The sequence below is a fragment of the Peromyscus californicus genome, unplaced genomic scaffold (genome assembly GCF_007827085.1).
Source record: "Peromyscus californicus insignis strain IS unplaced genomic scaffold, ASM782708v3 Scaffold_8__1_contigs__length_139910024, whole genome shotgun sequence".
Taxonomy (NCBI): Eukaryota; Metazoa; Chordata; class Mammalia; order Rodentia; family Cricetidae; genus Peromyscus; species Peromyscus californicus.
This window is the reverse complement of record NW_026294606.1, coordinates 31,739,350-31,765,541: the sequence shown is the minus strand read 5'-3', so window position 1 is coordinate 31,765,541 and position 26,192 is coordinate 31,739,350. Positions and strand designations below refer to the sequence as shown.

Genomic DNA, 26,192 nt, shown 5'->3' with positions numbered 1-26,192 from the left:
ATGTTGTAAACTTGGCTGACATTTTAGTAAGCAAACATTAAAATTTAGGAAGCATTAAATAGAAATGTATTATTATTAAGCTTATAATTAATTGTATTTTATGGTCTCCAATTTTGTAAGTTGCTATTGGATTATAAAGTCAAACTGATCTACAAAATTAATGATTATTTTTAAGTAAGGGACAACTTTACATATATACTAAAGCATAAGAAACTTGGTGTTTACACCAAAGTTATTCCTAATATTCAAATTTCTCCAATATAAGTGCTCTGCTGTATTCAGTACAAATTTTCTTTGTTCTAAAAAATGTAACTTATTTGATAATTAAAATATAATTATTATTTGGGTAGCCTTAATTACTAAATTCTAGAGAAATCACATATTCCAATAAGCAAAAGCACAGAGAAATGCCCAAAACATACAAACTTGCAAGGCTTTGATAAGAATATTCTGCAATCTTAACAGACTTGGACACCAAGTCAGAGCAAATAAAAGCAATGGCTTTAATGTCACACCTACAAAAGCAATCAATAAGCACTAGTTTTTGTTTTTCTTTTGTTTTTCTCTAGTGAAAAAAAAAAGTGTGTTTGAATTTCCACTTACTCCCAAATTTGGCAAGTATGTAGAAAGGAAGAAAGAGTTGCCAAATACTTAATCCATGACAGCAGGTATTATTCTAAGAACTAATGAAAGCTCAGTCTGTCTGCTTTTGAGGCAGGTGAAATACAAACATTAAGACAAGCCAAAATGTGTGCAAACTGCAGAATCTAGTTAAGAATTTGAGATTAGCAGCTTTCCCTTTACAGAGAGAAATAGGTAGGTGCTTTCTGAAGATATGGGGAGAAGAGAAGATGTGGATTAGGAAAGCAAACAGAGAAAATAAACAAGCCAAGTGACCTTTACATAAACTTAATCAGTACTGTTATTAATTGTGCTAGCTAGAAATATCTAAGTTCTTAAGTGGAAGAGGATGTTTTAACATACAAATCTCATGCCTCAGTCAACTGTCAAAGAGGAAAATTTCAGGTTCTCTCAATATTAAAACAAAGATGGTTTGATTTAAAAATGTTGAGTTCAGCCGGGCGGTGGTGGCGCACGCCTTTAATCCCAGCACTCGGGAGGCAGAGCCAGGCGGATCTCTGTGAGTTCGAGGCCAGCCTGGGCTACCAAGTGAGTTCCAGGAGAGGCGCAAAGCTACACAGAGAAACCCTGTCTCGAAAAACCAAAAAAAAAAAAAAAATGTTGAGTTCAAAGTAGATGCTAAAACAAAGAAAAGCTTTCTCATTACTTATTGAGAAGAGAGGTGATTCACACCACTGGTCTCCAAATTTGCCAGTGTCTAAATTGTTCTTGGAGGAGGATGGTTAGTGCCATTCATCTTTGGAGTATGGATCACCTAGATTGTGATCTGAGCAGCTGATATTTACACAGCAGACACTGGCCTTTACTGGTGGTAAGGCCAATCTTTACAGTCACCATGCCTGAAGTGAGAACACTGCCTGACAGGCCTAGCTTGCACCATGGCAGTTCAAAGGGCACACTTGTTATACACTGCCAGTATAAGCTGCAGTTTGAAAATGAAATCTATATGAAGAAATGCCTTTTTTTCTAATCAAAGTACCAAGCTTCTAAAATAAAAAAAAAAAAAAAGGCCCACAGATCAAGGAAGGAACAGGAGGAAGTCCACATTTTAAAACACTTAGCACACGAATCACCAGTGTTTGAATTTAGTCTCTTTTCTGCTTTGATATTCCATCTCAGGAGAGGTGGTCATGGTTTCTTTCCTGGAAGGGAAACCCACAATGTAACCATTCTTTATTTTAAATTCTGATATGCTGTGTTGCTGTTGAAAGATTATTAAAAAGAGATTACCTTATATTCACAGATACACGTTAGCTTTTGAAGAGTTCAACTTGGTCTTTTTTAGTTTTAGTCTTTGTATCTCCCATTTTCCTCTGTGCCATGTGAGCACACACTGTAGTGGTTACCTCATGTTGTCAGCTAGCTAAAACTGCGGTGCTGAGAAGGTACTTGAAGCCTGAATGTACTTCCATGGTGGGTTTCACTCCTACTGATCATTCTTTTTCCCTGAAAATGTGAGGGAATGCACAAGAGAACATGCCTGCTTTCAATGTTGTAAATCATGAGTTAGACTATTGTGCATTCTACAACATGTGTCCCTGGCTTGCCACCATTCACTCTCTCTGCCACTCCTGTATCAAGAGGTACCCTGTGTCTCACAAAGCTTCACTGGCTAAGTGTTTCATACATGCTCTCTCACATCATCCTCCAAAGAATCTTGGACGATAGACAGATGTGCTCATCATCACTACTTATAGACCAATAAATAAATGAATGAATGAAAGGAAGGAAGGAAGGAAGGAAGGAAGGAAGAAGGAAAGAAAGAAAGAAAGAAAGAAAGAAAGAAAGAAAGAAAGAAAGAAAGGAAGGAAGGAAGGAAGGAAGGAAGGAAGGAAGGAAGGAAGGAAGGAAGATGAAAGAAAGAAAAAGAAAAACCAAAGAAGAAAAAAAGGAAGAAACAAAGTAAAGTCTTAGATGGGTCAAGAAACTGGACTGAGGACACAGAGCCAACAAGAACAGAGGATTTAGAGATAAGCCACCCAGTAGCCAAGCCCCAGGGCTGAATGCTATGAGGACTAGACTGCTTATTCAGCTCCTTGATATGTGGAAGTCAATAAGGAATAAAAGAAGTAAATGGACTTTTAGCTTTAGTAAGCTACAGAATATATATAGTATATATAAGGAATATAAGGTTTTTTCAGGGTAACTGTCTATAAAGCCTATAAATTGTTGATTCTCCTCACTATGAAGACATCTGCAGATATTAAAGAATGAACAAGAGAATCAGACATGGTGGCATATGCCTATAATCCCAAAACATGGTAGGTAGAGACAGGAGCATCATGAATTCCAAGCAAGCCAGGGTTATTCAGCAAGACCTTTTCTCCAAATAATAAGAACAATAATAATGTTAACTATAAAAAATAAAAACAATAAACAAGTATGGATGCCATCACTTTTTTTGTTTTAATCCTGAGTAAAAGTCAAGCAACTATAAAAACTACTATTCTGAGTGTCTTCTCAGTAAGAACTGAGGTAGAGATAAAGCATATAGATGACCCTCAATATCCACAGGCTCTGCAACCATGGATTAAACAAACGGCAGCTACATCCATGTGTCCTAAACAAAAGCAGACTTTTCTTTGTTCCCTGATTAACACAGCTACTTATGGAATGTTTGCACTCTACTGGGTGTAATAACTATCCTAGTGATGATTTAAAGAATACAAAAGAATATATATAGGCAATACACAAATAACACTTTATATATATATATATATATATATATATATATATATATATATATATATATATATAAAACTTGAGTGTCATGAGACTTTGATATGTGCAAATGCTCCTGGAACCAATCCCCTTGCATAATAACAAAAGATAACTGTATTTTACTTTTTTACGTCAGGGCTCATTCAGAATATAATCAGATGCAGAAGTTTCAGCAACCACATTAAACATGTTCCAAGCTTCAGGAATCTAAAGGTATCTGGACAGAGTAGTAATTAAATCTTACTCAGCATTCTGTTAATAAATGCTATCCCTGAGGATCTGATTCTCTTGAGACCCAGCCTCTCTGTGTCTGGTGCTGGGGTCTGAACTCTCCTTGGAGTCCCTGTCATGCTACTACCCCTCTGTCTGTTCTTGGCTTCAATAATTCTAATAAACTTCTTAGTGCCCAGTAATTCAAAAAAATGATATTCCTTTACATACATGTTGTTCTTTGATAGTTTTCTATGCTAGTTGTAATTTGTCATTGTTTAAGTACAGTAAAAGCAAAGGAGCTTAATTAACTGTGTTATTTTCCCCACTGACCTGGCTGTGCTCCTCTACTGACCTCCTTCTCTATGCCAAACTAACTGTGCCACTGACAGCAAATCAAAGTCGGCCTCTTCTAGCAGAACAACAAAGCAGCTACAGCATCATGCCTCTTACAATGCTGAACTGTTACTGGCCCACACTTTGCTACCAATCCTATGTTGTTTCTAGTTATTTCTAAGTTTCCTGGTATTTCTGAATAGTAACTGAATCTGAATGGAGTCAAAGTAGTTCAGAGGGTAAAGTCAGCAAGATGGCTTAGCACATAAAATTATGTGCTGCCAAGCTTGATGACCTGAGTTCAATCCCCCAGAAAACAGAATTAGCTGCACAAGTCGTCTTCTGACCTTCAGACACACACACACACACACACACATACACACATACACACACACACACACACACACACACACACACACACACACACACATATACACACACATATGCATGCAAAGTAAAAAATTGTAATGTAATAAAAAAAAATCCATAAGTAGTTGGGAAGTAAGGCTGCACTGGTTCACCCAGTCAAGTCATTCATTAGACTTCATGTGGTCCTTTATACAGTGGTATCCTATCTGTTCACAGAGAGACAGCATCAACAATACCCAGGGACATGTAAGAAAGAACAATCCCAAACTTCTGAGCCACCCTCTAACAGAACCTGAGGTGAGTGTACACATTAAAGGTTGACAGTCCATTGAGGTACAAGTCTGTATTCATGCAAAATTGCTGTCACTGACCTCTGGATTCAGATGTGGTCAGACATGGCCCCAGTCATTCAACTATACATGTTCTAATACTATAAAGATCGTGGTCTTGAATAACCAAGAACTGCAGCTGATAATCCTAGAAATTTTCCAATGTTTTCTATTTTTTAATCACTGTAATGTTTACTGTGACCTAAGCATAAGAACATAAAGCCTGTTTCATCATCAGACTCCTCTAAATAGATCATTCTACAATTATATCAATCATCTCTTAAAATTGAGGAGAGCAGCCCACTGAAATTAACACAGCACACACAAAAGCCCTTTACTCTTACCACCCACACACAGCTCACAGTTTATCACACTGTGTGGAAGAGTTTCTGCTTGTCTTCTGTGCCCTGTCTTGTCCCTTACTCCTGAATTACCAATCATAAGTCTTTTGCTGTCTTTCTCTAAAAGAATCAAATCTGCTCTTTTAACTTCAAATGCTAATAGAATTAAAATATTTACAGCTCACGAGGCAGTCTTGAATTCTCATTGCATCTATTTGCAAATCTTGCATCCTCCCTGTCCTCTGAAGCCTGATAATTCCTCAATGAGACACCTGAATAGAACTTTACTTCTCCATGCCAGTCTTCCCTGCCTTCTTCAATAGCACTAATAGCACAACACATGTACAGCCTTCCTGCATGCAAATGATTAATGCCTACACAACATGACTAGGCCCAAGGCCTGCCCATCCACTAGTCCACGCACTATAGCAGCATAGACACACACACACACACACACACACACACACACACACACACACACACACACACACACACTCACACACTTTCTTGTCTCCAGGCTATTATTTCCAGTCACTGACTATTATTTTCAACTTCATTTCTACTCATAGTTCCACAGGTCCACCTCAAAGTATATCTCAACACCCTTCTGATTAGATTATCACTCAACATATCACTTCCATCTTCAACAGTAAGGTTTGGCTTACAAACTTTCTTATCCTGATTCCCTGGCAAGTCACTCCCATCACTAGCTACCATACATTTCTTCTCTTAGCAGCAGGTCCTACATATTTGTATAGCACTTCAGATGTATCTCTAACATATCTTTCTGTTATTTATTAACATATTATGTTAACAGTTTAACTAGACAACAGCTTTTTCCTAAAAGCAATTCTTTTATACTACTTATGACCTGCTCTAAAATGCTCTGTTTTGTTGAATAGTCTCTCAATTACTATAGCAATCTGTTCCTATAGACATATGTGTAAATAGGTACTCCCATAATTTCAACTGTCTTACTTTGATACTGTAAGATATAGAACTACTATAGAAGAAAAGAGAAGGTTCTAAGCACTGCTGTGACATATTACAGTCAAAGCTATCAGAAAATATTGACTTACAATAAGAAAATTAATCCCATTTTTTGTCAAATCCTGTTAACAAGCCAAATTCTTTGCAGTTCTTTTCTATTTGTCCAACTGCACATTTTTACACAACATCACTACAACTAATGAAAGTAAAGAGAAAATGTAAAACTATTAATACAAACATTGTCAAATCAGGCCAGGATATGGGTCAGCATATATGTTTTATCCTCAACAGATCCTGAATTTATACATAAGTACATCCGAAAAAGCTTCTTAAAAGTATTTGCTAAACTACATCAGATTTAATACAAGTTCCTTATTTCTAATGTTGAAGAACAAAACACAATGATAACAGCACCAACCATGAATCACACAGATTCATCTTCCATAAAATATACAGCTGCCTGTTAGAAAGCAAACACCTCCAGGTGTAAATCTTTCATGCAAGCTTGCCAAAGATCAGCTTGGTTTTTATTGCTCTGTGCAATTTCCAAATTAAGTGACTTCACCATGAGTGGAACTTTTTAATGTAGAACATTACATCATAAATTAACCCTAACACTCTTACAGTCAGGCTCACGCAGGCTGCTGCTTTATCAGAGAACAAGGGAGACATGCAGAACAGCTGAACCCCATGTGCTCACCAGCAGATAGGCAGCACAATGAGCTGGCAGCATCACAGGCGCCACGGCAGAGCCGGGCTTGGATTCTGATTTGTTATCAAGAGTTTCCGTGGAAAGCACACACAGAGGAAGCAAAGCAGCTGCATCCTAGCAGTCCACGGCAACCCCAGGAGTACTGAGTCACTCACCTCGTATCCTTTCTCCAGCAGGAATTCTGCCAAGTATGAGCCATCCTGAAAAGAGAGGGAAAATTGAGAAGTGTTAGACCAATGGTGGCTGGTACAGAATTGTGATCTACACTGTCATTGGAAAGGCAAGTTGAACAGAATAAAAATCATAACAACCAAAAAATAAAAATAAAAACGAAACTGATGATAATGACAACAAATACCAAATGCTGTTCGACTATTAACGGAGCAGACAGTAACTCAAGTAGGCATCACTGAAGACAGGAAGAAATCAAAATCCAAGCAAACAATCAGAGCAAAAGAGATAGCACAAAGTTTCAGAATCACATGGATTTGGGTTCAAGTTTTGCTACTTATAGGCTATATGAAATATGCAAATATGTTAGCAAGGCAAAATGCCTTGGTGCCATAGGAATGCAATAAATTCTGGTAGGGATGATATTTAAAAAGAAAACTGGAAAGTTCAAAAGCAGACAGAGAGTACAAGGTGTTGACATTACTGAGAATGAGTACACAGAATTGTGAAGAAGGCTAGAAGTGCTATGCAGTAGGGTGAGCACCTTCAAGAGATTTCAGGGACCAGTTAGCTGCTAAACCCTAGGCCTGTAGAAAGCCACTCACTTTAGAGAAATTGAGGCATAGAAGGATTATAGGATTTATGGGATGAGGTTCAATTAAAACTATTTTTACCATATATGTGTGCATATACACAAACTTATAAAGAGGAAACTGTTACTTCTTTGATAAAATAATAAATACTTCATATGAATTCATCTTAAAACATGCAGAGAATCCTGCCTTTAGAAGGAGCTAGCTAAATAAACACTGAGAATCTCAACTGGTAATAATAATTGTTTTAGAAATTTCCAGATGGGACTTTCTAGTTAAATAAATGCATGTCACCTTAAGAGAAAAAAAGTATGACAGATATCTAATTAAATTAGTCTGAGGCCAAAAGTTGAATATTACTATTTGAGGGGTACTAGCATCTCTCAGAAAAAAAGGTCTTACATTTTATAGCCAATCCCATAATTAGTCTGCAGCTTTCTGCCACAATGGGGAGTCCCTTCTATGCAACTTAGACTTAAATGTAAAATTAAGGCTCCAATTAACATAAATTTGTGTTCTGAAAAGCAGCTGGAGTATTTGAGTTTTCTTAGGTTCCATAAGTTTGAAAAAGCTTAAAATGTCCCTTAGATGTTCAGAAATCCCTACCAGATATTCCAGGGGAAAAAATGAAGCAAATCTTAGTATTGTCATGATCTGACCTAAAGCTGAAACTAGAGACACCCTATGGGTCCTGAAAATGACAGGGCTGCTGAGCGAGTGTTCTCAACATTAATGCAGAAGTCTTCCAGGAATTCATGCAGAATGGCAAGGCCAGGCATACAAAGGGCACATTCTGTGGTCCATTAAAAACTCCAGCACATTTTCTTCTGACTTCTTGACATAAATATTCTGGTTTATAGACTCATGTGGAGAAGAGAGTTTGGCCTTTTCATCTCAATCTTACAATGTGTATAGGTTTTACACATATTTAGGTGTTAGCTAAATCAAATCACAAGGTTGACTGATTCAAGTCAGGATAAGCCAAGCTGGCCTATACGATCACTAGAAGGACTTGTTTTTTGTTTTGTTTTGTTTTTTAAGGGGGCAGTAGTCCTTTGAATCAACAGAAAACAAAGCAGTATTAAAGAAAACAGCTGCAATGATAATAATTAGACTAAAGATTTCTAGAAAGCAGACTTGCTTTTTTTTATAGTATTGTTGCCTTGAAGCAGCCAACACTACACTTTCCTCACTTTATCCACATGGAATAAAACAGAATGCTTTATGTTCTACCATACTCATGTGGGGCGGGGGGGGGGGGGAGGTAGTGGTGACTGTTCTGGACCTCCCCGGGTAGGGAGAGCTGTGATTATTCAGAAAGCTGATGTGAAACAGACCTGACCAGGACTAACCCTGTCAATAAGGTCTTGTTCTTCTCACCCAGGCTGCTCCTCAAACTTTCCAACCACACTGGAACATTCTGAACCAGCAGTGGCACTCACTTCCTCCTCATTTCCTTGCCAGGCCCCTCCAGTGATAGGGCCCAGGCTGCACAATGAGTGGGAAACGAGCCCAGCAAGGGCTCTTGGTCTCTGGCCCAGGAGCTCAGCTGGCCTCCCCCTCATCCTCCCCACTGGCCCTCGGGGACTCCAAGGAGACATGGTATCTGAGCATGCAGCCAAACCAGCAGGATGGCTGATAGAGAACGCTCCAATCAGACTAATGACTAAAATGTCACACCAAGAACCTGAAAGAAACATTAAGTTCTGATAGTTGACTCCTGAAGCCAAAGGAAATGGGATAGATCTGTTCATTTGCTAGGACCCAGTGTAAATTCCAGGCAGATTCAAAATTCATTTTAAAAAAAAAAGGCATTTTAATTGGAGAGAAAATGTCCCAACTGCAACTTTTTAAAATTTAATTCTTCATATGGTTATTGGCGGTATCTATTTTGTATGAAATTCCAGACCAATTGAGACAATCGCTATGGTTTACTATTTTCAAAAAACACTTTCTGCTTTTCTCTCATGCAAGAACTTGGCGAGGAGCATAAACAGCCATTTGGTATCTCAGGTGACCAAGATGTAGCATAACATCACACAACTAGTTATAGATGAAACCAGGACTAGAATCCAACTCTTTCATTATCTGAAGTAGAAAATAATCTTCCTCACAATTCTCCCTGGGAGCTACCAAAACATGTCAAACCCCAACAAAGTAATCAAAGACCATTAAAGGGTTCATTTTCACACTAACTTGATTTGGCCCTTTTCCATTACAGGATGTTTTATAATTAAACAGTGCTTCTAGTTTTAATCAAGTGACCCATACACAGAGAAATCCTGTAATTTTAGAATACTCCAGAGATCAGAAAAGAAAGAAAAGATGGGTGCCTCCGATTTCCCAGGTCTTGGCTCTGGGCATATACATGCCCACAAGGCAGCACAGTGCTATGTAAAAAGGGACTGCTTTGGTGGTAAATACATGTGGGAGGAATAATGCCTCTTTACAGGATCCAAAAAAACCCAGGTTTCTGTGTGCCTCATATCTATCATGTATTTATAAACTGGTCAGTTTCTATGGGGCATTGAGAAATATCCCACAGAGAGCCACATAAAATTTAACCATTATTCTAGAAATCAGCAGGATCATATTTCAACTATTATATGAAAACTATGGAAAACTCTAGATCTACAAAAACAGAGAAGTTTATCCCCTTCTATCAATAGCCATAGATGGGAAACGACTGAGAAAGTACTAACAGGACTTCAAACTCAATGGACAGACAAATACACAAGTGCTACCATCCTATAACCAAGATGCTAGTGTTTCTTTTCTGTTTTCTACCAATGTATTTGCAGCCGATATGAACAAATGAAAAGGGAAAACATAGCTCTGACATGTGCAGGAGAGCTTGTTCCCTCTGGAATGCATGCAAACTCACATGGCTTCCCTTTATGCACCATTTGACAGCAGCTTTGAAAGAGTAAGATGGAAGAAACCACACCACTAAAACAGATCAGTCTCACCCTGGCATGTCTTATCTGCTGCTACCCAAGGACTGCATGAGGCTGAGGATACCTATGAATGTAGCTTAAAACAATATAAAAATTTCTTAAAATGTAATGCCATATAATTTATGACTTTCTTGTAATTAAATTGCAAATGGTTCTCAATCATGAACTCTGTGAATGCAAAGTGACAATATTGAAAGATTGACACTCCTAGTAGGAGACAGAATACAACACATGCATGAAGAGAAGTGCTTGTTTGCATCGCTTATTCTCTTTCCCTCCATAGATTTTAATTATTACAAAAGAAACATCTTTTGATGAGGATTTCCAAGAGTTTGAAGTCAGCCTGGGCTACAGAGTATATTACAGGACAGCCTGGGCTACACTGTGAGACAGTCTCAAGCAACAACAACAATAATAGACACACACACCCCAAAAGCATCTTTTCATCTAATCACTACTACAATACCAAGGTACTCTGTACTTACAATAAGAACTATATAACATCAATTATTAGGGAAGGATGCTGTTTTAAAAAAGAATGAAATTTTCCAGTTATTTAATCAGTGGGTTATGAAGCATGCAGGAGTAGAATATATTTAACAAGTATTGACACCTGGCTCATGTTTGTAGCAAATCACTGGATAACATCTATGTCAAACTCAAGATTCAAAAGACCATAGGGACCAATTAATCTAACACTCTCATTTTACAGATCAGGAAATTGAGATTCAAAGCAATGAAATGTTTAAAGTCACACACTGGGAGAGTAGAACCTGCATGCCCTCACATACCAAAAAATAATAATAAAAAAAGCAAGTCTCGAGAATCCCAGACCTCAGAATTCTTCACTAAAATCTAAACAATCTAGCATGAAGGTGTACACCTGTCACCCAAGCACTCAGAAGACTGAGGCAAAAAGACTTCAAGAGGTAGCCTGGACTACACATAAAACGCTGTCTCAATAAAACAAAACTCAGAACTTAACTCTGCAAAGGGAAAACAATACACTACTAAGTACAGCAGAGCACATAAGATACTTAGTCTAACACATTACTGCATGAAGAACAAGAACAAAATCAATAATGATGAATACAATAACTGACTGGATAAGAGAGAGATACTTCAAACATGTATTCCCATCTAGTAGTCTTTAAAATTCAAAATGATTTCTCCACACAAGATGCTATCATCAAAGACTAGATTTTCATTTCCACTTACTTCCTTGTAGAGAGGATCATTGCAATTAAAAATGAGAGTCAACTACCTCTGAACAAAAGAGCTGACTCTGCCCAGCCAAGGCCTTCTGTAGCCACCTTCCTTTCTCTACCAGGAAAAGCGCCCTCTAGGCAGGTGCTCAGCAGCTCATACATGCTAAGAAGGAAGAATGGCTCTGCAGCCAAGTCCTGGCTTCCCAGTGATGGGTGGTGACTGCAAGGTTAATATTAATACTCAATTTCCAGAAAGATGAAAATTACCTCCAGTCAACTTATATTGTCTACCATAACCCAGTAGTTAGAACACAAAGGGGAAAGCCCCAATTATACCTAGTATTTGAATCTATAAAATAGCAAACACCTTTTTAAAAAGTAATCCTTTATGTCATTGTGTTTCTTTATTTCCCATATGTGGTGTGTGTGTGTGTGTGTGTGTGTGTGTGTGTGTGTGTGTGTGTGTGTGTGTGTGTGTGCTCGCCCATGCACATGTGCATGCACAACATTGGAAACAAAGTTCAACATTATAACTTTTGAGGGAGATGAAACACTGTATGAGCTAGAGGACTAGGATATCTGCCGTGAGATGGTGTCTTATAGGAATGACAGAGACATTACAACCAGGATACAGCAACAGTACAGCTGCCTAAACAAGACCCAAACAATGACAACACAATAGACATGCTAACAGAGAGAATCTCAAAGGGCACTATCCCTAGACAAAGAACTACAGGCAATTAATGTCTGCTGAGAGGAGAATTAGTCTTCCCCAGAGATACCAAGTGGTCAGCCTTGAAATCACATACATACAAGCAACAGTAAATGGAATCAGTAGGTTGTATTTATATATTTATGTGTCTATACATACATACACACATATATATTTATATAAATAGAATATAGGTGAGCATAACAATAATAAAGAAAAAAGGTCATAAGTTTGAAAGGGAGTTAGGGGAAGAATGGGAAAAGTAGAAGGGAAGGAAAGGAAAGGGAGAAATGATGTAATTATACTTTAATTAAAATTAAAAAACTATTAAGAAGGCTAGGTGGTGGTGGCGCACGCCTTTAATCCCAGTACTCGGGAGGCAGAGCCGGGCGGATCTCTGTGAGTTCAAGGCCAGCCTGGGCTACCAAGTGAGTTCCAGGAAAGGTGCAAAGTTACACAGAGAAACCCTGTCTCAAAAAACAAAAACAAACAAACAAACAAAACTACTAAGAAAAAAAAAACTATGTTTGCCACCAAAAGAGCATGCAGAGACTTTTAAGGTGATCCAATTACTGATGAAACATGCCTTGATTTTAGTGGTGTCTATTAGATAAGCTGTCAGAATTCATGTATTAACACCTAAAAATGGCAAATTTAATCCTTTGGTAAGCCCCCCAAAGCCAGCTATGGTCTCCCAACCAATTACACTTGTTAAATTTCCACACTTATGCACATAGTTAAGGAAATTAATCAAAATCAAAACACTATTCTAAATATTAATGATTACTGCCCCAGGGGATGAGAACATGAATGGTTATTTTTATCTATCTTTTCTATTTCTTTCCAATGAATATATCATACTTTTATAAGAAGGAATATTATTTATTTATACCAAAAATTTTATAGTAATTAAAAGCGTGTATGTTTTTAAGAGTGTGAAATGTACAGAAGCAATCTGGACATAAGAATATTAAAATAACGATAGCTAAGAAAAAAGACCGAAGAGTTTTTGTGGTAGTGACATTGCATATCATTTATTCTGGCAAACTGTTCTTATTTTTTCATCCTTTAATCTATTTTCCTAACACTTTCTTTCCATTTTATCAATCAGTTTATTTTAAAAGTATCTAGAAAACATGAACTTATCTAATTTTTACCTTCCATAGGAACCAGTCAAAAACTGAAATGATTTAACAGGGTTTTGGTCAGTAAATACACTAACAATGTAGTATGGAACATATGTTCCTTCTAAATTGCAAATGATTATTATACATCTTTACTTCAGTGAGTTAACAAAAAAACAAATACCAAATGTGAACTCCAGGTACATTTTGTATAAACATAAAAACATTAATTCCAACAGACTAAAATAACTTTCCATAAATCAGTAAGGTTAAAAAAAATGGGATTAAAGGAGAAAAAACAAGGAGGTAGAGAGGAAGTCTTTTTTAAAAAACAGATAAATTTTAATCAAATGATTGGGAGAAAGACAAAACACGCCAATGCCCCTACACAGTCCCAGAGAAGTTTGAAAGGTACCAAAAGCAAAACTAAAGGCACTTGCTAACAGCATCCATATGAGCTGGGTAGTCCAGCTTTCACTGCCGTAGAATCTGCTATCCACTGTTGTTCCTTTTTATGCAAGTTCCTTCACTTTGAACCTATTTTTCCTCCTTATATCTCTGAATCCCTGCCCCCATTCCTGCCATTCATGTTGATGTGTTTGTTTGTTTTTAAATGTCATTATGTATGTGTGCATGTGTGTGCCATGGTGCAGATGTGGAGGTCGAAAAATCACCCTCAGGAGTCAGTTCTTTCCTACCACTTTGTGGGATCCAAGGATCAAATTCAGGCCATGAGGCCTTTATGCAAGCTCCTTTCTATCTGCTGAGCCACCTCTGGCTCCGCAAACAGTAACAGAAATAATAGTGAGCATTTACACAGCCTTGGAATATGCATGTCACTGTGCTTGACATGTTCCTCCTCTAGTCACTGTTTATATTCAAACAAAATTTCTATAATGATGCCACTCTGATTACCATCAGTTAAAGAGAGAAAAACAAGGCAAATTCAGACCAATATGCTTAAGGTTTAATAGTGTGATTATCAATCTTGAGTGTCAACTTGACACACATAGGGAGAGAGAACCTCAAACTAACATAGAACAGACTCCTGTAAAATTAATGGATATCCTCAAACACCCACTTGAGGCCATGGGTATAATGAAATGGAGAAGGACAGGAAGGAAACAAGAGATTCAATTCCTGCTCTATTGCTCTGTGAAGTATCTGGGTAGCCAGGCATTTCCTGGCCTAGATAGCATAATGCTTCAAAATTGACTCGGTCCTCCAACTTCCACATGCATCAGCACACTCAAACGTGGATAGGATGGAAATAATAAGCAGTAACCTGTACAGCTGTCTGAAAAGTACGGTAGATGCATGGGTCATGGACAAGGGATGGGGAAAGTTTTATGGATAAAAGAAAAGCTATCTTCTACACTGGATGGCACAGTACCCTGAAGAAACAATCACCCCACCTGAGCATGAAATCAGGGACAGCAGGAAAAAAGAAAAAGAAAAAAGAAAAAACAAAGGGAATAAAAGAAGCATATCCACCTAATAGGCTAGTTCAGTGCTTATGTGAACACCTTCTTTCAAATTTGGAACAATATAGTTGCTGAAAGTTTCTATATATCAGCACTCTAGACACATTGACAAGGGCTTTTATGAGGTTACAGGAATGCCAATAATAAATCGCCAGTAAACTTCATGCATAACTATATAGTACACAGCTTTAACTATACAAAAACAAAACCTGTACAAATTTTACAAATTAAATTCCTTTCCCTTTCTTTTGCTTTCCTCACTATCTTTCAAAGTGACTGTCCATATAATACAAGGATGTTTCTTCAGCGCTAATAACTCAAGTGCTTTACAGAAGAAATGAATGTTTGCAGATCCTTTAAGGAAAGGAAAGCAGCCTCTGTCCAATGCTCTAGACCATGAGGAATGAAAACCCTGAAACTTACACACAAAAAATTTCATATTGAAGAGAAATATTATTTAGTATTTACTTGATTTATTAATGTCTTCTTATGTGTTTCTTTTTATGATTTGTGTCCTAGCTTTGGAAGAAAAGCAAAACAAATGTTTTGTTTGCTTATGGCATCTAAAAGTCACTAGAGTAGATCTCATCCATTTCTCCATCATTGGGTGATTCCCGTGTCTTTCTTGGGGTCCTGTTTTCCAGGTAGCCTCTCTGGTGTTGTGAGTAGCAGTCCAGTCATCCTTGTTCCACACGTGAGTGGGGGTAATGAAGGGCGAGGGAAAGAGAGCTTGGGGGAGCGGGAGATCCCAGATGGATCAACAACAGAGAGGGAGAACAAGGAATAGGAGACCATGGTAAATGAAGACCACATGAGAATAGGAAGAAGCAAAGTGCTAGAGAGGCCCACAGAAATCCACAAAGATACCCCCACAACAGACTGCTGGCAATGGTCGAGAGACAGCCCGAACTGACCTACTCTGGTGATAGGATGGCCAAACACCCTAATTGTCGTGGTAGAAACCCCATCCAATGACTGAGGGAACTGGATGCAGAGATCCACGGCCAGGCCCCGGGTGGAGCTCCAGGAGTCCAATTGGCGAGAAAGAGGAGGGTTTATATGAGCGAGAATTGTTGAGACCAAGGTTGGATAAAACACAGGGACAAATAGCCAAACGAATGGAAACACATGAACTATGAACCAATGGCTGAGGGGCCCCCACTGGATCAGGCCCTCTGAATGGGTGAGACAGTTGATTGGCTTGATCTGTTTGGGAGGCCCCCAGGCAGTGCGACCGGGTCCTGTGCTCATTGCATGAGTTGGCTGTTTGAAACCTGGGGCCTATGCAGGATCGCTTGGCTTGGCCTGGGAGGAGGGGACTGGACCTACCTGGACTGAGTCTACCAGGTTGATCTCAGTCCGCAGGGGAGGCTTTGCCCTGGAGGAGGTGGGAATGGGAGGTGGCCTGGGGGGAAGGTGAGAGGGGCCAGTGGGGGGAGAACAAGGGAATCCATGGCTGATATGTAGAACTGAATTGTATTGCAAAATAAAAATAAAAAATTTTTAAAAAAAAAGAAATTTGCCCATCATTATTTTAGCTAAGGGTAACTTAGTAATAATTCTTAATAGACATGTAAATTTAATTTTTTTCATTTATTATTATTGTGTGTGCACATGTGCATGTGTATGATGAAGGAGGGCACATGTGCCATGGGGTGTGGGGGGGTGCGCACGCGCATGTAAGTCAAAGGGTAACTCTGGAGTCAGTTCTCTCCTTCCACCTTTATGTAGGATCCAGGTATTCAGCTGAGGTCCCCAGGCATGTACAGCAATGTTTTCTCACTGAATCGTCTCACTAGCCCTAAACATCTGAATTTAATCAACTGATAATGCTCATGTTCACTGTAGGTCAATATGCATTAAATATGCCAATGACTACACTACATGTTACAATATAATTAATATTCAAATTAATTAATGCCAACACAAGTGTATCAGTTAATATATTTAAGAATAAATTAAACACCAAGACCAGCATGGTGTGTTTGTGAAATATATTAAATATCAACCAGTCATTCCAAAACAAGTTGTGCCTTTAACAAAGATATATTTGTCATTACTACCATTTTAAAATTTTATTTCCTCAGTGTTTTATCCAAATATTAGTTATTTAATAGCCACGTGGCTTCTGGCTACCATTTAGCTGTTAGTATAGTTATAAGGGCTCAGATATTTACATAAATTAACATAATTCTCACACTATTACCTTAGCATAATGGTCTAATTATCTTCATGTCACAAAGAAAGCATGAGACAGCAAAAGAGGAACAGGGACTCACTAAGCACTATTCAAACTCTCTACCTAGCCTTCTAAACACTATTTAGCACAGAATCCCTACTCCCTTGAATGAAAGGGCAGATGGCAGAAGCCATCATTTATTAGTGTCTAATAGTCCTCCTGGAATAATTTTCCTTCTGGAAAATGTTGCAAGAAGCTGCTCATAAGACAAGGAGACTCTGGCCTGTGATCTGTATCTAGGCACCCCACACAGTAGAAGAGCTGCTTGGGAAATATAATTGGGAGCAGCCTGGCAGGCACCCAGAGAACAGTAAGCACTGTGCCCTATAGAACAAACTCTTGGGCATGGTTGTTCTTCCCAACAAGCTGAAGAGGCTTCACATGGTAACAATTGAGAAATGACAGGAAACAGCAAGAGAGTACTGTTCCTGGAGAACAATATCCAAATGGCAGGCAAAAAGGCAATAGGTTCATGGAAGTGAAGTGCTAGCATGTAACAGAGAAAATGAATCCCAAAGAGGTCAACAGAAGCCAAACTTGAAACAATCAAGGGGAATGAAATATGCCAATATGAACTGACAGTAAGCAGCTCCTTATTGATCTGAATGACCCCTTTGGAAACTGGCAAGCAAGCTGCTAGTGTGTAGCAGGTAAAACTCTACTCCAGGTAAGAAAATGATCCTAACAACTGATGCACTTCCTCCAATTCTAAGATTCCGCCTTCCAATTCTAAGATTCTGCCTTCCGAACTAGCCACAGACCTGTTTATCATGCCCACATGCAGAGCTAGAATAATAACTGAATAAAACAATACTAGGGGCGAACTTCAAAATACTAACAAATCTGTGCAGCTCAGGCATGGATTCTTCAGAATAGCTGCTAGCATACATACCTACTCAGGACACATATCAGCTGAATTTTAGCCTTCACAAAACTGTTAACATTGACCTGGAAGTGAATGTCTTCTGAGCAGGCTGGACTATAGAAGAAAGGAGAAAAATAGCCCCATGTAAAATTGTTTATTTGAATAGACAACAGGTTCCCCACCTTGGTAAAACACAGTATGGAAAACAAGGATGACAAGGTAGGATAGAAGCCACTCTCTAAATACTGTGCTTCTGGACGCAAAGGGCTAACAGCCATACACTGTGACACCCAAATCTTCAAGACTGAGGCTTCATCTCCTCCTGCAAACAATAATTACATGCCAGGAAATCTACTTGTTTGGGTTAGATGTGCTCTCTCCTGTTCACATTATCACACTCTTCCCCTCTCTCTCTCCTTCTACCTACCCCCACCCCACCATGTTCTCTCCCTTCTTCTCTCCTTTCCCTACCCTTCAGCATAAATCTAGGTCTTACTCATTTTCAGGCTAATCACATCCATTTAGGAGCAATCATCTTATAGGTTAATTACCAAAATAAGCACTTTATTTTCTTATAAGGTGAAGATGAACTATAGCATTTGAGCAAAAACATGTTATCTAAGATTGTCTTCATGTTTACTGTAAGCCACTTCAATTTTGCTTTCATCCTGGCCCTCAAGACAATTGGAAAAGGAACTTCATGTTCCTATGAGAAAGGAAAGAAAGAAAGAAGGAAGAGGAGAGGAGGGGAGGGAGAGAGAGAGTAAGAAGAGAGGAGAGATCTGGTTAGAAATAGTAACAGTAAAAGTTTGAATTTTGTCTTCTCCAAGTTCACATGATAAAATTCTAACTCAACCAATACCTCGGGAAGTAACTGTCTTGGAAATTGGTTCAGCGCAAATGAAATTAGTTAGGATAAAATCATACTGGAGCAGAGTAGCCTCTAATCAATATGATTGCTCTCACTATAAAATGGAGAAATTTGGATACATGTAGGAAACTCCATTTGAAAATAAAGGCAGAGGTCAGGGTTATTGTACAAGCCCAAAATGCTACAGACGGCCAGCAAACTGCCCAAGGCTAGGAAGGGATAGAACAGATTCCCCCCATAATCTTCAGAAGCCAACCCTACTAACACCTTAATGAGAATAACAGGCCTCACTACTCTTCCAGCCTCCAGACATACAATAACTATGTTTTACGTATCCTGTCCACAGTACTTGGTCAAGGAAGTCCTAGAAAACTAACAAAGGCTCCAAAAAAGTAAGAGTGGCCAGCAGATGGCCAGGTAGGGTGGGAGGTAGGGCAGCTGAAAGAAAAGAATCTCTACTCTATGAACCACTAGTCAGTCACTTTCAGGAACACAGGGTTTGGGGTGACAGTCCTCTCTGGTATTCTACTGCCTACCATACCAGCCTTCTTTGAGGTCTCCAGTCTGTGCCTGCTAAGAGTCACAGAGGCTGTTCTTTATCCTCAGTTCTCCTGACTGCCCTGTCCTAGGCACACCCACTTAGTATACCTCATATATTCTAGGTGCTGTCTTAATCTTCAGCTCTGCAGAAACCCCTCCCTTCTGCTCCAGCCAAGTGAAATTCCAGCTTTGAGAAGCCTGCAAAGCACACTGGCCTTTTCCCACAACCACTGTAATAATAGCCTGTTTTAACCTATGGTAGCAAAGTGAACTATTTGCTTTCCCTGCTAGGTTGTAGGATTCACAGAGCTAGCACCATAACTACTATATTATGACTTTGCACACTGATATGCCACTGGCTTGCAATGCATTCACTGCTCACAACTAAAATTCAATGCCCTCACATTTCCAAACTCATAAGTCCTAGGTCTCCAAGCAGGTGAACCAATAGCCTAATGATATAAACTTAATATCAAAACTGTATTATCAATCACTTGGCCTCCTTGTCTTCAATATGAGAACTCAAATTCTCACCTCTAGCACTGGTGGTGCTTTATCTTCAGGACCACAGAGGCTAATACCACCTGTAAGGTACTCTCAGACTCATTGCTGTATCCATTCCAAATGTAGTCCTGCCAGGACCGCGATCAGGACAAATCTCTCTCACCCACAGTCCCACAGGCATTTACAAAATAATCACTCAGAGACTTAATATTATTTACAAACTATATGGCCTATGGCAGACCTCTTGCTAGCTAGCTTTTATATCTTAAATTAATCCATTTTTATTAATCTATGTTTTGCCACATGTTCCATGGCTTTACTGGTCTGCTGGCATGTTGCTTCTCCTTCAGTGGTGACTAGCATCTCCCTAGACTCCGCCTTTCTCCTTCCTGTCTCTCTCCTTGGATTTCCCACCTGCCTCTAAGCTGCCTTGCCATAGGCCAAAGCACCTTATTTATTAACCAATGGGAACAACTATATTCACAGCATACAGAAAGACATCCCCCAGCACATCCATATTGATCAGGACAAAACCCAGGATCTTCCTGCCTCTATCACCCAGGCTGCAGCAGGCCTCTGTACTCCTTACTAACAATCTACCTGATTTCTATCACCTATATTAAAGGTTTTCTTTTCTTTTTTTCTCTTCCATTTTTTTGTTTTTGTTTTCCCTCCAATTAAATGTCCTTTCCAATGATACTTACATAGGAATCAAATGGAGGCCAGAAGTGTCACTCAGACACTTGCATAGTACATGTAAAGACTGGTTTCAATAGTAGCACAAGGGAGAGAGGGAGGGAGGGAGGAAGAGAGGGAGAGAGGGAGGGAGGGAGGGAGGAAGGGAGGGAGGGAGGGAGGGAGAGAAGGTGGGCATTCAATAACTACAAGTGCTTAGTATATAATGGTCTTGTTGCTGGGTGGGTGAGCTAGGCTTCTCAAACTATAGTTTTGGAAGCATGGGCTCATGTGAAGAGATCACAATTCTTTATAGTAAAGGAGTTACAGAGTTATGGTTCCCAATTAACTATTTCTTCATTCTCAAAATCCTAAGCTAATGAAAAGAGTCATTTTAATATGAGCATTTCAGATCCTGGTCCTAATTCTTCTGCCATGTTTATTATTCTGTTCACTCATGTGTCAGACATCTGCTGATGTCTCAACAAGTATTCTGGATGCAGAGCAAAAGACGAGAGTCATTCCTATCAATAGATGCAACAACTGTCAGCAGTAGTACAAACTGAACAGTCAGTATTTACTATGAGCAGCAAGCTAGGAGCAGTTTCTAAGTACTAGCCATCTGAACAACTGAATGGATCCCATGATTATTCCAATTCTAAGGATGAGGATGTGAAGTCTGGCTACACAGTTACAAGAGGTGACTTGAAGATCCAAAACCAGATGGTCTGTGTTCTTTTGATGATGGTCAGTCAGGCACAGCCATGAGAAGAAATGCAGCAGAGACTCAGTAAAACAAAGTTTACTTCAAAGGTCCCACCCAGCAGACACAGCACACATCATTCACGGCCAGGTGGAGAAGTACTGGAACGATCAGAAGCAGAAAGGACAGGAGTAAGGGGAGAGCCAAGGCAATGCCTTTTCTGGATTTCCAGGAAAGCAAGGCAGGCAGGATGAGGAGCCAGCCAAGGCTGACCAGTGTAGAAATTTTGGTGGGCTCTGAGCCATGGAGATGGTATCTAGCTGCCTGGCACTTGGCTCTGGAAAGATGATGTTCTCCTAAAGTGCCTGATGAGAGAAAAGATCTTCTATCACAGTTAGCTCCACATCAAGGACATGCTTTCAGTTGAGCCTTGGCTGTCTCTAACCAGCCAGGCTTGGGAGAATGTCTCTCTTCCACCAGAAACATTTATAAGGTGTTAAACTTTCAAGAGAATTAACAAACACAAACTGTCTGACTTCAAACATCCTACCACCACACCTGTCCCCAGAACAATGTTAGTGTGTTACCAGAGTAGCCCAAAGTATGGCTATGATGGACACAGTGAATGTACCTGGAAGAATAGAAGGATCCATAAAGAAGGTAACACTTTAAATAAATACTAAATGAAAAGTGAGACTCTGAAAGAGGATAAAATAGAAGAAAGGCTTTCAGGAAGACAAACTGACCCATGGAAAGGAACCTTTGTCATCCCTGGGAGCTGCAAGTACTGCATGTAACACGAGCCAGTGTCCTGGGAAAACAGTAAACAAGGATGGAGACAAAGGTTTAAAGTAGTAGGAAAAGGTTTGCATTTTAGCTCCATTTATCAAGAGTTTATTGAGAGACAAAGCCTGCCAGCACCCAAATTGACTAAGAGGTGAGTCTTTATCCTCATACCCGAACACCCCAGCCCCTAGGCTTTGGGCCCAGAGGCACAACCCTGCGCCCCTACACCGCCACCCATTGCAGTTCCAGTTTCAGGCCAGTTGGCAGACAGACCTCCTGCACACAGGTCAGACTACCACAATCCCCCATCAGACCCTGTAACCCAAGCCACACCTCCCCCAAATCCCATCCACCCTCCAAGTCTGCCACTGTTCCCTGAGACAGAGCCTGCCAGCACCCAACTGGACTAAGAGGCCAGTTGGTAGGCAGACCTCCTGCACACAGGTCAGATTACCACCATCTACCACACGCTAAGACTGCAGCTACTCCCTGAGACAGAGCTCACTAGCACCAGTTGGACTAAGAGCTGCTCCCTAAGACAAAAAGTCCATCATCGCCGGGCGGTGGTGGCGCACGCCTTTAATCCCAGCACTCGGGAGGCAGAGGCAGGTGGATCTCTGTGAGTTCGAGGCCAGCCTGGGCTACCAAGTAAGTTCCAGGAAAGGCTCAAAGCTACCCAGAGAAACCCTGTCTCGAAAAACCAAAAAAAAAAAAAAAAAAGTCCATCAGCATCGACTAGACCAAGAGTTCCCACTGGATCAAGAGTATCAATCAGACCAAGAGAGGCTCCCTCAGACACAGACACAGCTTGCACCAAGTGAAGAAAGAGATGGGTAGACACCAGTGCAAAAATATACTCAACAACATAAAAACCAATATGGCTCCATCAGAACCTACATCAGCAAGACCTGAACATCCCAACACAGAAGAAACAGAAGATATCTACCATAAAAAATGACTTTAAGAAGATATTAGAGATCTTAAAAGAGGAAATGAAAAATTCCCTTAAAGTAACCGAGGAAAAGTCAAAAAATGGGAAGAAATCAGTAAATCCCTTGAAAGCCAAGAGAAAGCAATTAAACAAGTGAGGGAAACAGTTCAAGATTTCAAAACTGAAATGGAGTCAATAAAGAAGACACAAACTGAGGTAACGCTGGAAGTGGAAAATCTGAGTAAATGAACAGGAACTACAGATGCAAGTATAACCAACAGAATGCAAAAGATGGAAGAGCAGATCTCTGGCGTTGAAGATATGGTAAAAGAAATAGATTCATCAGTCAAAGAAAACACTAAAGCCAACAAAGTCATGACCCAAAATGTCCAAGAAATTTGGGACATCATGAAAAGACCAAACCTAAGAATAATAGGGATAGAAGAAGGAGAATACCAACTCAAGGGCACAGAAAATATATTCAACAAAATCATAGAAGAAAACTGTCCCAACCTAAAGAAGGAAATGCCTATAAAAATACAGGAGGGTTACAGAACACCAAATAGACTGGATCCAAAAAAAGAAAAGTCCCCTCACTACATAATAATCAAACCACTAAACATACAGAATAAAGAAAAAATATTAAGAGCTGCAAAGGAAAAATGCCAAGTAACATATAAAGGCAGACCAATAAGAATAACACCTGACTTCTCAATGGAGATTCTAAAAGCCAGAAGGGCCTGGACAGACTTATGCAGATACTAAGAGACCATGGATGCCAACCCAGACTATTATACCCAGCAAAACTCTCAATCAACATAGATGGAGTAAAAAAAATATTCCATGCTAAAACCAGATTTAAACAATATCTCTCCACAAATCCAGCCCTACAGAAAGCACTTGAAGGAAAAAATCCAACCTAAGGAAGTTAGATACACCCATGAAAACACAGGCAATAGATAGTACCATACTAACAAATACCAAAGAAGGGAAACATACAACACTATCACCAAAAAAATAACAGGAATTAACAATAACTGGTCATTAATATACATCAATATCAATGGTCTCAATTCACCTATAAAAAGACACAGGCTAACAGAGTGGATACAAAAACAAGATCCATCCATTTGCTGCATACAAGAAACACACCTCAACTTCAAAGACAGACACCACCTCAGAATAAAAGGCTGGGAAAAGACTTTCCAATCAAATGGATTTAAGAAGCAAGCTGGTGTAGCTATCCTAATATCGAATAAAATAGACTTCAAACTAAAATCAATTGAAAGAGATCGGAAAGGACACTATATATTTATCACAGGGAAAATCCGACAAGATGAAGTCTCAATTCTGAATATTTATGCCCCAAATACAAGGGCATCAACATTCATAAAAGAAACATTATTAAAGCTTAAATCGCACATCAAACCCCATACACTAGTAGTGGGAGACTTCAACACCCTACTCTCACCAATGTAGCAGGAATTTTAAAAGTTATTATTAATAAAATCAAATCTGAGCCAGGTATTGGGGTGAACATTGGAAGATCAGAGAGACAGAACAAGCCACAGCTAACCTCACTTGGCCAACTTCTCAGCTGAACCTGTTTCCTCAGACTGGAAGCTTCTGAGTCGTCATCCAAATGGATCTCAGCTGAACTGTGCTGCTAGAAAGCCTGAAGCTTAGCCAGCTAAAAGCTTCTAGTTTCTGGTCCTCATGCCTTATATACCTTTCTGCTTTCTACCACCACTCCCTGGGATTAAAGGTGTGAGTCACCATGCTTGGCTGTAATCTTGAACACATGGATTTCTGCCTCTGGAATGCTAGGATTAAAGGCGTGTGGTACCACTGCCTATCCTCTATGTTTAATATTGTGGCTATTCTGTCTCTGACCCCAGATAAGTTTATTAGGGTACACAATATTTTGGGGAACACAATACCACCACAGACAGGTCTGCCAGACAGAAACTTAACAGAGAAATAAGGGAACTAACAGACATTATGACTCAAATAGACTTAAGAGATATCTACAGAATATTCCACCCTAACACAAAAGAGTATACCTTCTTTTCAGGAGCCCATGGAACCTTCTCCAAAATCGACCACATGCTTGGTCACAAAGCAAATCTCAACAGATACAAAAAAACTGAAATAACCTCCTGTGTCTTATCAGACCACCATGGCTTAAAGTTAGATTTCAACAACAACAAATATTACAGAAAGCCTACAATCTTATGGAAACTGAATAATGCCCAATTGAATCACCAATAGGTCAAGGAAGAAATAAAGGAAGAAATTCTTAGAATTCAATGAAAACGAATGTACAACATACGCAAACTTATAGGACACCACGAAAGCAGTGCTAAGGGGAAAATTCATAGCTCTAATGCCCACATAAAGAAATTGGAGAAATCTCACACTAGTGACTTAACAGCACAAATGAAAGCTCTAGAACAAGAAGAGGCAAACTCACCCAGGAGAAGCAGACGCCAAGAAATAATCAAATTGAGGGCTGAAAATAATAAAACAGAAACAAAGCGAACAATACAAAGAATCAATGAAACAAAGAGTTGGTTCTTTGAGAAAATCAACAAGATAGACAAACCCTTATCCAAATCAATCAAAAAGCAGAGAGAGAGCATCCATATTAACAAAATCAGAAATGAAAAGGGGGACATAACAACAGACTACAAGGAAATCCAGAGAATCATTAGGCATACTTCAAAAACCTGTACTCCACAAAATTGGAAAATCTGAAAGAAATGGACAATTTTCTGGATAGGTACTCCATACCAAAGTTAAATCAAGACCAGATAAACTATTTAAATAGACCAATAACCCCTAAGGAAATAGAAACAGTCATTAAAAGTCTCCCAACCAAAAAAGCCCAGGACCAGATGGTTTCAGCGCAGAATTCTACCAGATCTTCAAAGAAGAGCTAATACCAATTCTCTTCAAATTGTTCCACACCATAGAAACAGAAGGAACATTACCAAATTCTTTTTATGAGGCTACAGTTACCCTGATACCCAAACCACACAAAGATGCAACAAAGACAGAGAATTACAGACCAATCTCCCTCATGAACATTGATGCACAAATATTCAATAAAATACTGGCTAACCGAATCCAGGAACACATCAAAAAAATTATCCACCATGACCAAGTAGGATTCATCC

General features: G+C 39.3%; 1 protein-coding gene across 1 annotated transcript in view; it reads right to left on the bottom strand.

The window, feature by feature from the left end:
• The window catches only part of Gmds (GDP-mannose 4,6-dehydratase), a 580,335-nt gene that overhangs the window by 457,056 nt on the left and 97,087 nt on the right, over nt 1-26,192 (bottom strand). Inside the window, exon 2 of the mRNA XM_052727412.1 lies at nt 6,806-6,850. Within this exon, the coding sequence (XP_052583372.1) occupies nt 6,806-6,850 (45 nt within the window). The remainder of the gene's footprint in view (nt 1-6,805; nt 6,851-26,192) is intronic.